This window comes from Acomys minous (genome assembly GCF_964271855.1).
Source record: "Acomys minous genome assembly, chromosome: 20".
In the NCBI taxonomy this organism is placed as follows: domain Eukaryota; kingdom Metazoa; phylum Chordata; class Mammalia; order Rodentia; family Muridae; genus Acomys; species Acomys minous.
The window spans coordinates 20080825-20095128 of record NC_140502.1 but is presented as its reverse complement, the minus strand read 5'-3'; the positions used below and the strand labels follow the sequence as shown (position 1 = coordinate 20095128).

The 14304-nt window shown below is 54.6% G+C and overlaps 2 protein-coding genes and 1 long non-coding RNA gene across 3 annotated transcripts in view; 2 read left to right on the top strand and 1 right to left on the bottom strand.

The window, feature by feature from the left end:
* The window catches only part of LOC311591622, a 306130-nt gene that overhangs the window by 110906 nt on the left and 180920 nt on the right, over positions 1-14304 (bottom strand). The window lies entirely within an intron of this gene.
* Positions 876-3626, top strand: APOE (apolipoprotein E). Its single transcript, XM_084771443.1, has 4 exons — positions 876-978; positions 1694-1751; positions 2148-2328; positions 2795-3626. Exons 2-4 carry the CDS (start codon positions 1712-1714, stop codon positions 3513-3515), a joined length of 942 nt encoding a protein of 313 aa, XP_084627569.1. The 5' UTR covers positions 876-978; positions 1694-1711; the 3' UTR covers positions 3516-3626.
* Positions 7627-10511, top strand: APOC1 (apolipoprotein C1). The gene is made up of 4 exons (XM_084771456.1): positions 7627-7710; positions 7878-7953; positions 8592-8739; positions 10289-10511. Exons 2-4 carry the CDS (start codon positions 7896-7898, stop codon positions 10347-10349), a joined length of 267 nt encoding a protein of 88 aa, XP_084627582.1. The 5' UTR covers positions 7627-7710; positions 7878-7895; the 3' UTR covers positions 10350-10511.

The following is a 14304-nucleotide window of genomic DNA, read 5'->3' as shown; positions in this document are numbered from 1 at the left end:
TTCGTTCTATTCCCTAAGCTCGCCCTGACACAGGATCCTGCCTTAGTTTCCCGAGGACAGGCATGTGTCCCCCAAAATAACTGCCTTTCTGGTTTTATGAGTAAAACTTAAGAAAAGCCAAATTCACACACAGTGGCACACACCTGCAATCCCAACGTGCTGCAGAAGGTTGGTTGGTTGTGACTTTGAGGGCAGCCTAAGAATCCTGTCTTAAAACAACTTTTAAAAAGTGCTGGGCGGTGGTGGCGCACACCTTTAATCCCAGCACTCAGGAGGCAGAGGCAGGTGGATCCCTGTGAGTTCGAGGCCAGCCTGACCTACAGAAGCGAGTCCAAGACAGTTAAGGCTACACAGAGAAACCCTGTCTCGAAAAAACCAAAAATAAAATACTGGGGTGGCTCTCCCTCCAAAGGTCACACATCTGTCTTCCAGTTGCCAGAGACAAGACTGAAGCCCCAGGGCTTGGCTTGATGTATCGATTCAAACCCAGCAGGAGCCACCACCAAACAGCTCCCGAGGGCACTGAAGAGTGTCCCAGCCTGGGGATGGGGGCAGTTCTGTGGCTGAGGAATCAGCAAAGAGGGGCCAAGGCTTCACCCCAGAAGCTGAGTATCTGACGCACAGCCCCCAGCCCACCACCCTTTTCCTTACGGTGCACCAGACCCCCCAAGGAAAGTGGGGAGGCTGTACTCGGTACCCTAGCACTGATGCCTGGATAATTTCATGAGGTGTCGGCTCCCTTTGGGGTCTGGGGTGGGTGGGTGGGGGTGGGGGCGCCACAAGGCCTCCAAACTCCACCTTTTTCCTCTGCCCTGCTGTGAAGAACCAGAGGACAACCCGCCTCGTGACAGGGGGCTGGCCCAGCCCGCCCTATCTCTGAGGAGGGGGCGGGGCAGGGGGAGCCCTATAATTGGACAAGTCTGGGATGCTGTGCCCTATTCAGCCCCGGGTTAAGGACTTGTTTTCCTGAAGGAGCTGGTAAGACGGGCTGGGGCTGGGGGACCCTCTCACCCAAAGGATCTTGGGATCGATCCCCTGGTGTCCAGGAAGCAGGGACAAGAATTGAAAAGGCAGGAAGCGTGGTAGAGGTACTTGGGGACGAACTAAGGACAAGAGGTAACTAGCCTTTGCCAGAGTCAGGACGGAGGGGCCGTCTCGAGGGGTACGGGACTGGCCGTGCGCGGCACAGCAGCACAGCTAGAAGATGGGACCATCCTATAGCGAAAGAACCCAGGATGAGCCTTTAGGCTGCGTTTATAATAAACACCTACTGGTTTCCCCACTGTCCCCAAGTGACCCGGGCTGGTCTCAAACCCTCGAGCCTCAGCGTCCACAGAGTTCTGGGGTGTGGGAGGTCAGGGCTGGAGGAGGATTTTTTAAAACTCGTTTGATTAACACCACAATTGGAAGGTAAAAAGAGGAGTGTAAATTGGACTGAGGGCTGTGGCTTGGTCGAGTGGAATTTGGACCCTAGAAGAGGGGGCTGGAATTTTTGGCAGAGGATCCACCCTGCGGAAGATAGTGAACAGCCTGCAGGAGTAAATAGACCTTTTGGGAAGAGCTGGAAACATTGGGAAATGTTTGTGATTGGCTAAAGTTTCACAGATCTGAGAGGGGAGGTAGAGTGAGGCTCTCTGGGTGGGTGGAACCCCCCCCCTCCCTTGCTGTTCAAAGACAATTTCTTTCTCCCCAGACTCTCACAACCAGGAAGATGAAAGCTCTGTGGTTCCTGCTGGTCACGTTGCTGGCAGGTACGGGGACAAGGGCTTGCTCTGGTGGCACTTTGTCTGCTTTTTTGGTTTTTGGTTTTTCCAGATGGGATTTCTTCTATGTAGCCTTGACTGTCCTGGACTCGCTTTGTAGACCAGGCTGGCCTCGAACTCACAGCGATCCGCCTGCCTCTGCCTCCCGAGTGCTGGGATTAAAAAGCGTGGGCCACCACTGCCCGGCGCTATGTTTTTAAAAAGGGAGGTATATATTTTCTGATAACATACTTGCCTGGTCTCAGCTCTGTACTATGTAGGATACCAAGGCAGTACGTGCTTGTAATAACTAAACAGACCCCACTACCTCTCAACCCACTGTTACTTCAAAGAGACCCAAGACACTGTGGGTCCTGCCCTAGCCTTGAACTTAACTCTACGCAGGATGTGTGGCCGAGGGAGAGCCGGAGCTCGAGCCAGAGATGACAGATCAGTTCGGATGGCAAAGCCAACAACCCTGGGAAATGGCCCTGAGCCGCTTACGAGATTACCTGCAGTGGGTGCAGACGCTGTCTGACCAGGTCCAGGAAGAGCTGCAGAGCTCACAAGTCATGCAGGAACTGACGTGAGTGCCCAGCCCCTGCCCTTTCACCCATTGAACATCCAGGAGCGGGATCCCGCGCTATCTGGGACAGGGTCTCTCTGTGTAGCCCTGGCTGTCCTGGACTCTCCTTGTAGACCAGGCTGACCTCGAACTCAGAGATCCACCTGCCTCTGCCTCCCCGAGTGCTGGGATTAAAGATGTGCGCCACCACGCCCGGCTAGCAAGCATCTATTTATGCGTTTATTTATTTGGTTTATTGGCTTTCGGCTTTTCTGAGACAGGGTCCCAATCTGTAACTCAAGCTGCCTTCGAAGGCTCTGCAATTCTCCTGCCTCAACTTTTTCAACTTCTGGGAATACACGGGAGTGCCCCACCACACCTTATTTCTGGTCTTAGTTTCTCACCCATGCTAGTTACTGGGCCCTTCTGTCTCCGTGGCCCTCACCCCACCCCACCCCCACTTCCTGTGTTTCCCCTGGGCCTGCAGGGTTCTCATGGAAGACACCATGACGGAAGTGAAGGCTTACAAAAAGGAGTTGGAGCAAGAGCTGGGCCCAGTGGCCGAGGAGACGCGAGCCAGGCTGGCCAAAGAGGTGCAGGCGGCACAAGCCAGGCTCGGGGCGGACATGGAGGACTTACGTAACCGAGTGGGGCAGTACCGCAATGAGGTGCAGACCATGCTGGGCCAAAGCACAGATGAGCTGCGGGCGCGCCTCGCCACCCACCTGCGCAAGATGCGCAAGCGCCTGATGCGGGATGCAGAGGATCTGCAGAAACGCCTGGCCGTGTACAAAGCCGGGGCAACCGAGGGCGCAGAACGAAGTGTGAGCGCCATCCGTGAGCGCCTGGGGCCTCTGGTGGAGCAGGGTCGCCAGCACACAGCCAACCTGGGTGCCGGGGCTGCGAAACCCCTGCGCGATCGCGTCCAAGTTTTGGGTGCCCGCATCCAAGGGCGACTGGAGGAGATGGGCAACCAGGCCCGAGACCGCCTAGAAGAGATGCGCGAGCAGATGGAGGAGGTACGCGTCAAGATGGAGGAGCAGACAGAACAGATACGCCAGCAGGCCGGGATCTTCCAGACCCGCCTCAAGAACTGGTTCGAGCCACTGGTGGAGGACATGCAGCGCCAGTGGTCAAGCCTGGTAGAGAAGGTGCAGGCCTCCATATCTGCCAAGCCCTCTGTGGAGATGTCCAAGGAGAGCCAATGAGCGGCCCTCTCCTGCCCCCTGCTGCCGACATCCGTGACCAGCAGGTGGCCCTGTCCCCAGCACCACTCTGGCCCTCTGGTGGCCCTTACGTAATAAAGGTTCTCCAAGCAACTGCTGAGTTTCTGTGAATGATTGATTCCACACGGCTGCAGCCCCCAGTTCGTCTTTTCTGCCTCACACAGCATCCATTCCGTGACACTGTCTCTGTCTGTAGAGTAGAGAGAGCCTGGTGTGCTTTGTTTCAGCTCTACTTTGGTTTCTTAGGCTTTGTGTTTTCAGCTATAGAGATTAAGCACAGCAGTGTGCAAGAACAGGGGCTCTTATCACTGAGCCACGCCCCCAGCCCCTCACTGGGGGATTCTAGGCAGGGGTTCTACCACTGAGCCACACCCCAGCCCCTCACTGGGGGACTCTAGGCAGGGGCTCTACCACTGAGCCACACCCCAGCCCCTCACTGGGGGATTCTAGGCAGGGGCTCTACTACTGAGCCACGCCCCAGCCCCTCACTGGGGGATTCTAGGCAGGGGCTCTACCACTGAGCCACGCCCCCAGCCCCTCACTGGGGGATTCTAGGCAGGGGCTCCACCACTGAGCCACGCCCCCAGCCCCTCACTGGAGGGATTCTAGGCAGGGGCTCTACCACTGAGCCACACCCCCGGCCCCTCATTGGGGGATTCTAGGCAGGGGCTCTTGTATTTACCACCCCCTTTTTTTTTTTTTTTTTTTTTTAATGCTGAGCTAGACTCTCAGCTGTTTTCTTGAATTCACTCTAGCCTAGGCTGGCCTTGACTATTCGAATCTTTTGTGTTCAGTCTCCACAGGAACTGAGAGGGCAGACGTGCACCACCCTGTGTCTGTTGGGTTACTTTCCCCAAACTTCCAACACCTGCTCCAGGGTGCTGCTGAGATTGAAAATGCAGAAGAGAGCTGGAGCCGTGTTTACTCTTCCACTTGCCTCCCTCCCTCCTCCCTGTGGCCTTATCTGATTTCCTCTCCTCTCCGGGCTCTGTCTCCTCTCTGCTCCCTCCTGGGCTGCCCTCTCTGGCTTCCTGTTTTCCTGACTTATCTCATCCTCCTGCAGTTTCTTTTGCTCTGCGCCTTCGCGTGCTCCTTCCTTCCAAAACCTTGGGTTCTCAGAGCCGCAGTCTTTCCCCTTTACTCTGAAGTGAGCTGTGCCTTCGGGGACCCCTGGCTCCAGCCCCATCCTTTCTCCGCCCCCTCCCCGCCCCCCCCCCCCGTGCTGTTCACGCTGGGGACACAAAGATGCTCCCTCCACATCTCTTTAAGAGCTGACTGGGATCTGGCATTCAGAAATTAGCTTAAGTCGGGAATGCTTTCTACCGAACTCGTCCTAACAGACTTCTCACAAAAATTTCCCTGGGTCTCCCATTCATCCCCTTCTGAACCTATCACCCGCCCCGCCTTACAAACCCAAATTCTAAGCTGATATAAATCGCTGCCGCTTTGCTCGCTCCCGGGTTTCCGTTACCAATTTTATGTTTAATATAAGAAAATGATAAGAAGATACCAGGCAGCAGATATTGGAATATATGAGGTTTATTAAATTAGTTACCATGGAGGGGGAGGGGTACCCCAGAGAGACAGAGGAAGAGCGCGGAAGGAGGAGGGGTCGGGTAGCTCGGTCCTTTTATATACTGGGCATGGCCACGCCCCCACATCAGGTAGGCCATGACGTCATAGGTAGGCCGACTGAAGCGGAATTCTAACACCTTGGCTGGCATTTGCCTCCCACCCCCTCAGTTCTCAGGAACCCAGCAGGGCTCCCACCAACAGAGGCAGGCCAGGGCTTGAGCTTGTTCTCTTGGGGTCAGGCCAAGGCTTCAGTTCCCCCAGCTGCCTCTGGCACACCCCAAGCTTGGAGCGTTTCCTGCCTCCGAGCTCAGCATTCTCTGGTGGCAGTTCACCCTTCCCACAGCTGAACCCCTGGGTCCCAGTGAGAAGAGTCAGTGGGCTGAGTGGCAGGGCCCAAGGGAGTGGTAGCATCCCCCAGGGACTGGAAGCTAGGAAAACACCCTCAGAGCCCCCAGATATCAAAATGAGGGGAGGCCATAGCGGGTATGTCTCCCACTGAAGACCTGAATTATTTTTTAGGCTATTTGAGCCAGGCTGGCCTTAAACACGGACTCCTCCTGCCTCAGCTCCAAAGGCTGCAATGACAGGTTGGTGACACGAGGCCTAGCTGAGAGGTTTTGAGTTCTTCAGAGAGATTTTGGTTTTGTTTGTTTGAGCGCCAGGTGTGGTGAGGCACCAGGTGTGGTGAGGCATGCCTTTCGTCTTTCATCCCAGCACTCCAGGAGGCGGAGGCAGGTGGATCTCTGTGAATTCGAGGCCCGCCTGGCCTACAAAGAGAGTCCAGGTCAGCCAAGGCTACACGGAGAAACCCTATCTCGAAAAACCAAAAAATAAAAAGAAAAGAAAGGAAAGAAGAACAAGGATTGTGAGGAGCCATGGAATGCTGGCCAAACCCAGACTCAGGTAGGAGTGGAAGAAGCCAGGCCAGGCCGGGCGGTGGTGGCGCACGCCTTAAATCTCAGCACTCAGGAGGCAGAGGCAGGCGGATCTCTGTGAGTTCGAGGCCGGCATGATCTACAATGCGAGTCCAGGACAGCCAAGGCTAACACAGCAGAGACCCTGTCTCGAAAAACCAAAAAAAATAAAAATAAAAAGAGAAGCCAGGCCATCCTGGTGCACACCTTTAATCCCATCCCTTGGATGCCGAGGCAGGTGAGTCACTGTGGGTTCGAGGCCAGCCTGCTCTACAGAGTGAGTTCTGGGCTGCATAGAGAAACTCTGTCTCAAAACAAACAAACAACCAAAACAAAACATACACACACAAAACAAAAGAAGCAAATAAAAAACAAATTCAGAGTTGAATGACTAGTACTTTAACGACCTTAGCTGTGCTTCCGTTACCCTACCTGTGGCACAGGAAGCCCCTGTTTGCTAAGGAGAGACAGGGGAGAACCTGTCCCATTATTCCGACGGCTGCCTGAGGATTGAGCGGGATTCAGTTCAGGAAACAAGAGGCTCATGGCGGCCTGGCGGCCACAGGGACTAGAAGCTGTGAGTTGGCCCCTGAGATGTTGCAACCCAGCCAGGGTCAAAACTCTCCCACCCGTTTCACAACCATGCCCCCCTGGTGTGTGTGTACCCCCCCCCTCCCTAGAACTGACACGTGGGTTGCAGCGGCACCAGGCCAGCCAACCTAAGAGTCTGAGACCCATAGTCACCAGCTGCCAGGGGGGGTCACTGTCGGTCAGGGACAGCTCTGGGGGAGGGAAAAGGCCTTGGACTCCGGCCTCAGGGAAAAGGATGTGGTGGAGGGAGGGGGGTTGGGAGAGGCAGGCTTGGGGCCAGGAGGTGGGGGTGGGGGGGTCTGGGAGGCCCAACAAGAGCTAATAGTGTTTTCAGGGGCAGGGAGTGGGGGTTGTGCCTGTTGTGGGGAGGGGGGGGAGGGGGACACTGGCATTTTGCAAGCTGAGAGGTTCTGCAGTTTTGATTAGCTGAAGGGAGGTTAGGGGATGTCAAGTTAAGTCGCCAGAGGGTGTCAAAAGAAGATCTGGGGTACCCAGATGCAAAGGCGTTGGAGGTGAAGGCAGGCTGGCAGGCAGGCAGGCTGGCAGGCAGGCAGATCCCAGCATCCTAGACAAAGGGGAAGCTGAGGCCCTGTATACAAGGAAAAGAAGAGCTAACCTGAGGGTGCAGTGTGGACTAGGGGCGAGATTTGGGGATCGGTGTCCCCCTAAAACAAGACAGCCTCAGAGACAGAGGGTGAGACCATTTATTCCCTGAGTGGACCGAGGATGACGATCAGTGACAAGTGGGCGTGAGGGACGGTGCTGCCCAGTGACAAGCTGTAGGGCTAAAAGATGGGCCGGGGCAGGGGACCTGGCATCCACTAGCCACCAGTATGGCGGAAGAGGACATAGAAGCCTGCTATGCCAACTCACTAAAGAGGCAGAGGCGGGAGGGTCACATGTCCCAGTTCCGGGTCAACCAAAGATCCTATGTCACAAAAAGGTTTTTAAAAAAAAAAAAAAAAAAAAAAAAGGTGGGCACAGAGGAAGCTTAGAGGGAGGGTGATCAGCCTGCTCCGCCCCCCTCCGCAACCTGTTAAACCACTGTGCCGGATCCTCCCACCCCTACAGTCCTCCTGTCAGAGGCTTAGATCCAGGTTAGTGCATGGAAAACTGTTTCCCCCGCTTCCTAACTTCCTACTAAGAGACTGGATGGGGGGGGGGGGGGAGCGAGAGGAAGGTGGTGGTGGTGGCGGCGGCGGTGGTGGGGGCGGCGGTGGCGATGGTGGGTGCTAACCATGTCCCCTCCCGCGTTTGCCTCCAGGGTGCGCCTGCAGCCACCATGAGGCTCTTCGTCTGTCTCCCTGTCCTGATCCTGGCCTTGGCCATGGCTTTGGAAGGTAAGGAGGAGGCTTACAAGTGTGAAGAAACCAGCCGGGGCATGCTGGGGCACGCCTTTAATCCCAGCACTCGGGAGGCAGAGGCAGGTGGATCGCTGTGAGTTAGAGGCCAGCCTGCTCTACAAAGCGGAGTCCAAGACAGCCAAGGCTACACAGAGAGACCCTGTCCCAAAAACACACACACACACGCACACACGCACAAAAGTGTGAAGCTGGTCGTGGGCTCCCGAGGTCCAGGCTTAGAGGACCCTGGAGCAAGAGCTCTGAGGTCTCTTTCTGATCTCTGCCCTCTGATCTCCCCCCCTCCCCACCCCCACCCCCACCCCCATTTCAACACCTGCCTGGTGACTTTTCTGTCAAAGCGGATTAGTGCCTGAGGCAAGTCTATTGGAAAGTGCCTAAACACCACCTAACTGGACACGCCCCCTCTCGGATTGGCTGAGCCTTCTAAAAGGGGCGGGGCGTAGATGCTGGAGTTGGGCCACTCAGTCAAAGACAAGTGTCCAGTAACCCTCCCCCCCCTCCCCGCCCTCGGCCGCCGCCGCCCCCCCCCCCCCCGCCTCTGCCCGCTGCCCCCCACCCCCCAGCACCCCCCCCCCCACTGCCTAACGGGTTTGCTTGCAACCCTCTCGCTGCAGGCCCAGCCCCCGCCCAGGCGGCCCCTGACTTGTCCAGCACATTGGAGCGCTTACCGGATAAACTAAAGGAGTTTGGGAACATTTTGGAGGACAAGGCCAAGGCAGCCATTGACCATATCAAACAGAAGGAGTTGGTGACCAAGACCCGGTTAGGACCTTTCAGGGCAACGCATGGGGTTCTTGGGGCGGGGGGGGGGGAAGGGGGGGAGGGGAGGAGTGTCTGCATACAAACCCTAAAGGGCAACCCAGTCCTGACACAACAGGGAAACTGAGCACCCGAAAAATGATTAACACTGTCCCTAAGGTCATTAGAGCTAGTCCTTGGAGTCTGGGGACAGGCCGTGTAGCTCCTAGCCACCAGTTAGTGACGCTTCTAGGTGGCGGTAAAATGCCTAAGCTTGGCAGACGGCTAGGGTAGACCTTGAGCCACTCCTGTGTGATCTTGAGAAAGGACATGACCTTGAAGGAAAAGAGAGTTGGGGGCAGGCGGGGGTCACAGTGGGAGGGAGCTGTCTAGCCAAAGAGAGGTTGGGGGGAATGCTGGGTAAATTTCCCAGCACCCAGGCTGTGGTGACGCACGCCTTTAATCCCAGCACTCAGGAGGCAGAGGCAGGGGGATCGCCGTGAGTTTCCAGGCCAGCCTGGTCTACAAAGTGAGTCCAGGACAGTCAAGGCTATACAGAGAAACCCTGTCTCGGAAAAAAACAAAAACAAAAACAAAAAAAACACGAAAAACAAAACAACAGCAGCAGCAGCAGCAAAAAAGACTCCCGCAACTTGAGGAGCTGAGGGGGGGCGGGGGAAGAGGAGGCGGTTCAGGAGTTGGAGACCCGTAGCCTTGGCAGCGTGACAAGACTCACTTAAAACAAAAACAAAAAAAAAGAGGGGGTGGCTTTGGGTGGGGGCGCGGAATGAAGGCACCCGGAGAGACACCTGGTATGTTGTAAACAGGCTGGTTAGCCAATTTCTGCTCCTTTTTGGCAAGGAGACAAATCATTCATTTCAAGTGAGATCCCGGAGGGTGATTACAAAGACCCAGGCAGGCCTAAACTTGGCAAGAACGTTTCCTTTGAAGGGAAACTGCAAGGGCCCTGGGGCAGGAAGATCCATAGACAAGAGAGGGTGGCCCTTCCAGCGAGAAGAACTTGGGCAGGCGAGAAAGAATAACATCTTGGGCAAACCCAGGCTAGAGAAGGGAGGCGGGCAGCAAACAAGAGACAGCAAGCCTTGTGGGGTGTGGTGGCCCTGGCTTTTTACAAGATTAAAAACAACAACAACAACTAAAAAGAAGATGGAAGGAGACTGAGGAAAGATAATTCATAAAATGTCTGTAAGGGCCTGAGCTTGATGCCCATAATCCACATTTATATTTTATATATTTATTATTGTTACTATTATTATAATTTTGTTTGTTTGTTTGTCTTTCGAGACACGGTTTCTCTGTGTAGCGTTGGCTGTCCTAGACTCACTCTGTAGACCAGGCTGGCCCCGAACTCACAGCGATCCACCCGCCTCTGCCTCCTGACTGCTGGGATTGCAGGCGTGCACCACCACGCCCAGCTACAATGGAGGATTTTCATTCCACAGACAGTGCGGGTGGAGATGAAAGAAAGGAACACCAAGGGTCCAGGAAGGAGAGGTCCAGACCCCTTGGAGGGTTCTATAAAAACCGACTCTGTTCTTGTCTCTCTCCAAAGGACCTGGTTTTCAGAGGCATTTGGCAAGGTGAAGGAGAAATTTAAAACCACATTTGCCTGAGTGCTTAGCCGGTCGCCTCAAAGCAAAGACTGAGGTCTACGAGATGTGCCAGGTCCCTTGTCATGCCACACCAGTAAAAAGCCTATAGAACAAGGACAAGCGTTCCTTGAAGAGCTCTGGACTGGGGTGGCGGCTGAGGGACAATAAAAGAGCCCGAATCCATTTGTTTGTGGTTTATTTATTCTTTTGTTTGTTTGTTTGTTTGTTTGTTTTTTGAGACAGGGTTTCTCTGTGTAGCCTTGGCTGTCCTGGACTCACTTTGTAGACCAGGCTGGCCTCGAACTCACAGAGATCCACCTGCCTCTGCCTCCCGAGTGCTGGGATTACAGGCGTGCGCCACCACCGCCCGGCTTATTTATTCTTACGTGTATGGGTGTTTCGTAGGCGCGTAGGTGTGTGCACCACATGTGTGCAGTACCCACGGAATCCAGAAGAGGGCGTCACTTCTGAAGCTGCAGAAGGTTGTGAGCCGCCATGTGGGTGCTGGGAATTGAACCCGAGCTTCTCCGGAACAGCAGCCAGTGCTCTTAACTGCTGAGCCATCTCTCCAGCTCCCCGTACCTGTCTACATAGTTTTAACTTTATGATTCCCCCCCCCCCAAAGATTCGTCTCTGAGAACCCTATCCATGTCCTAAGAACACTGAGGCTCAGAGGGGGTAAAGTTACCCACGGAAGGTCACACAGCCAGAGGTCAGGGAATTGGATGGGATGCATAGCTTGGCATGACGCTGGTTTTTACTCTGCCGGTTTGGCGTGTCCCGGATACGTGTGGAGTCTTGATCTGAGGTCCCAATGCACAGCGTAGGCACTTATTAAACTGAAAATGGGTAATTGAAGAGGAATAGGAAACAGCGTGGCAGGGACAGGAAACCAGAGAGACGTGGTGCTCGCCTGCCAGGTCTAGGTGCTCATGTCGCCTTCTCCAGGAAGCCCTCCCGGACCCCAAGTTGAGCCAGGCAGCTCTGCAAACCCTAGCTGGCTACCTTCTGGGAACTGTCACTATGAGCCCCCAGCTAACAAGGCCAAGACTGTTCTCACCAATGTGTCTTTAGCCACTGCCAGCTACAGCTAACCACAGCGCTAGGGTTCAGAAGTATAGCTCAAAGTAAGGGTTGTTTTACCCTCCCACCCCCATCCTCCTAAGGGTTGAAGTTATAGGTATGTGCCACACTGCTAAGCCTGTCTTTCCTCTTCTCTTCCTTCTCCTCCTCTTCTTCTTTGACAGGGCTTTAATGTACCACCCTGCCTAATCTAGAACTCGCTTTCTAGTTCAGGCGGTCCTCAAACTCAGAGATCTTGGTGCTAGGCCTGCCTTAACACACTGCATTCTCACAAAAAACAGGACCTGACACGTGCTAGGCAGGGGCTCTACCACTGAGCCACGCCCCCAGCCCCTCATTGGAGGATTCTAGGCAGGGGCTCTACCACTGAGCCACACCCCCAGCCCCTCACTGGGGGATCCTAGGCAGGGGCTCTACCACTGAGCCACGCCCCCAGCCCCTCACTGGGGGATTCTAGGCAGGGGCTCTACCACTGAGTTACACCCCAGCCCCTCACTGGGGGATTCTAGGCAGGGGCTCTACCACAGAGCCACACCCCCAGCCCCTCACTGGAGGATCCTAGGCAGGGGCTCTACCACTGAGCCACACCCCCAGCCCCTCACTGGGGCATTCTAGGCAGGGGCTCTATCCCTGAGCCACACCCCCAGCCCCTCACTGGAGGATCCTAGGCAGGGGCTCTACCACTGAGCCACACCCCCAGCCCCTCACTGGAGGATTCTAGGCAGGGGCTCTACCACTGAGCCACGCCCCCAGCCCCTCACTGGGGGATTCTAGGCAGGGGCTCTACCACTGAGCCACGCCCCCAGCCCCTCACTGGAGGATTCTAGGCAGGGGCTCTACCACTGAGCCACGCCCCCAGCCCCTCACTGGGGGATTCTAGGCAGGGGCTCTACCACTGAGCCACACCCCCAGCCCCTCACTGGAGGATTCTAGGCAGGGGCTCTACCACTGAGCCACGCCCCCAGCCCCTCACTGGGGGATTCTAGGCAGGGGCTCTACCACTGAGCCATGCCCCCAGCCCCTCACTGGGGGATCCTAGGCAGGGGCTCTACCACTGAGCCACACCCCCAGCCCCTCACTGGGGGATCCTAGGCAGGGGCTCTACCACTGAGCCACGCCCCCAGCCCCTCACTGGGGGATTCTAGGCAGGGGTTCTACCACTGAGCCACAGCCCAGCCCCTCACTGGGGGATCCTAGGCAGGGGCTCTACCACTGAGCCACACCCCCAGCCCCTCACTGGGGGATTCTAGGCAGGGGCTCTACCACTGAGCCACACCCCCAGCCCCTCACTGGAGGATCCTAGGCAGGGGCTCTACCACTGAGCCACACCCCCAGCCCCTCACTGGAGGATTCTAGGCAGGGGCTTTACCACTGAGCCACGCCCTAGGGGCTCACTGGGGGATTCTTTTCTTCATTTCTTTTCTCCTTTTTGAGACTCAGTTTTGCTATATACTTCCTAAATAGGCCAGGCTTACCTGGAACTCACAAAGATCTACCAGCCTCTGCATCCCAAGAACCAGGATCAAAGGCATGTGCCACCACTGCCTTGGCAAAAAAAAAGAAAAATTTATTCTGTGTGTGTGAGTGTGCGTGACCTACACAGTGAATGTATAGAGGTCAGAGGCCAACTTGCCTGTGTTGGTTCTCCAGGTCCTGGGGATGGAACTCAGGCCATGGTCTTGATGGCCGGCACCTTTATCGGATGGGCTGGAGACACAGCCCAACAGGTAGGAGCACTTACTGCTGTCTCAGAGAACCAGAATTCAGTTCCAAGCATCTGCAGTGGGCGGTTGCCAACTGTCTATAGCTCCAACTCCCAGAGGCTCACAGGTGTACAACATGCCCACAGCATATAGGTAATTACTTTTGTGTATTTGTATTTTTTAAATATTTACTTACTTTTGTTTTATGTGCATTCGTGTGAAGGTTTCAGATCCCTTTGGAACTGGAGTTACAGACAAGTGTGAGCTGCCATGTGGGTGCTGGGAATTGAACCCCGGTCCTTTGGAAGAACAGACAGTGCTCTGTTTTTTTGTTTTGTTTTTGTTTTTGTTTTGTTTTGGTTTGGTTTGTTTATTTGGTCTTTTTGTTTGTTTGTTTGTTTGTTTGTTTGTTTGAGACAGGGTCTCTCTAAGTGTAGCCTTGGCTATCCTGGACTCACTTTGTAGACCAGGCTGGCCTCGATCTCACAGAGATTGGCCTGCCTCTGCCTTCCAAGTGCTGGGATTAAAGGCGTGCGCCACCACGCCCACCTTGTTTTTGTGTTTGAAACAGGGTTTCTCTCTGTAGCCTTAGCCGTCCTCGACTTGCTTTGTAGACCAGGCATGTATGCTTAATTTTCTTAACACTTATACTTTATTACAAACTTATTAACCGAGAGTACCACTTATAATCTGATTAATCTAAACAAATAGGAAAAGAAGATTAAAGAATACAATAATGAAACCGTAAGGTTGTCAGTTCTGAGGACCAAGTCTCCTGGCCTAACCAGCAGGATTTCTTCTGCTGGAACCTGGAGCAACCAGAACCAGGAACCTCAGCCAGAGCCAGGAGCCCCAAAACCTTCCCCTTGAGAGGTTCTCTCTAGGAGAGTCTCGAAGTGGAGTGATGAACAGCCAAAACTATCCCAAGTCTCCAAAGGCCCCACCTCTTGTTTTTGGCTCACATTTATACCTCCTTTCAGAATTTGTTCAAGGATGTTTTTCAGCTGCTTAATAACCAATCTCCCCCACATGGTGGTTTGACTTCTATAGGGATAAACATCACCTGCTCTCTCAAACAGTCTTTTTCTCATCCCCCACTTGTGATCTAAACAAAAAACATGTTTATCTCTCATTTACAGGCTGGCCTTGAACTCAGAGATCTGCCTGCCTCTGCCTCCCCGGTGTTGGGA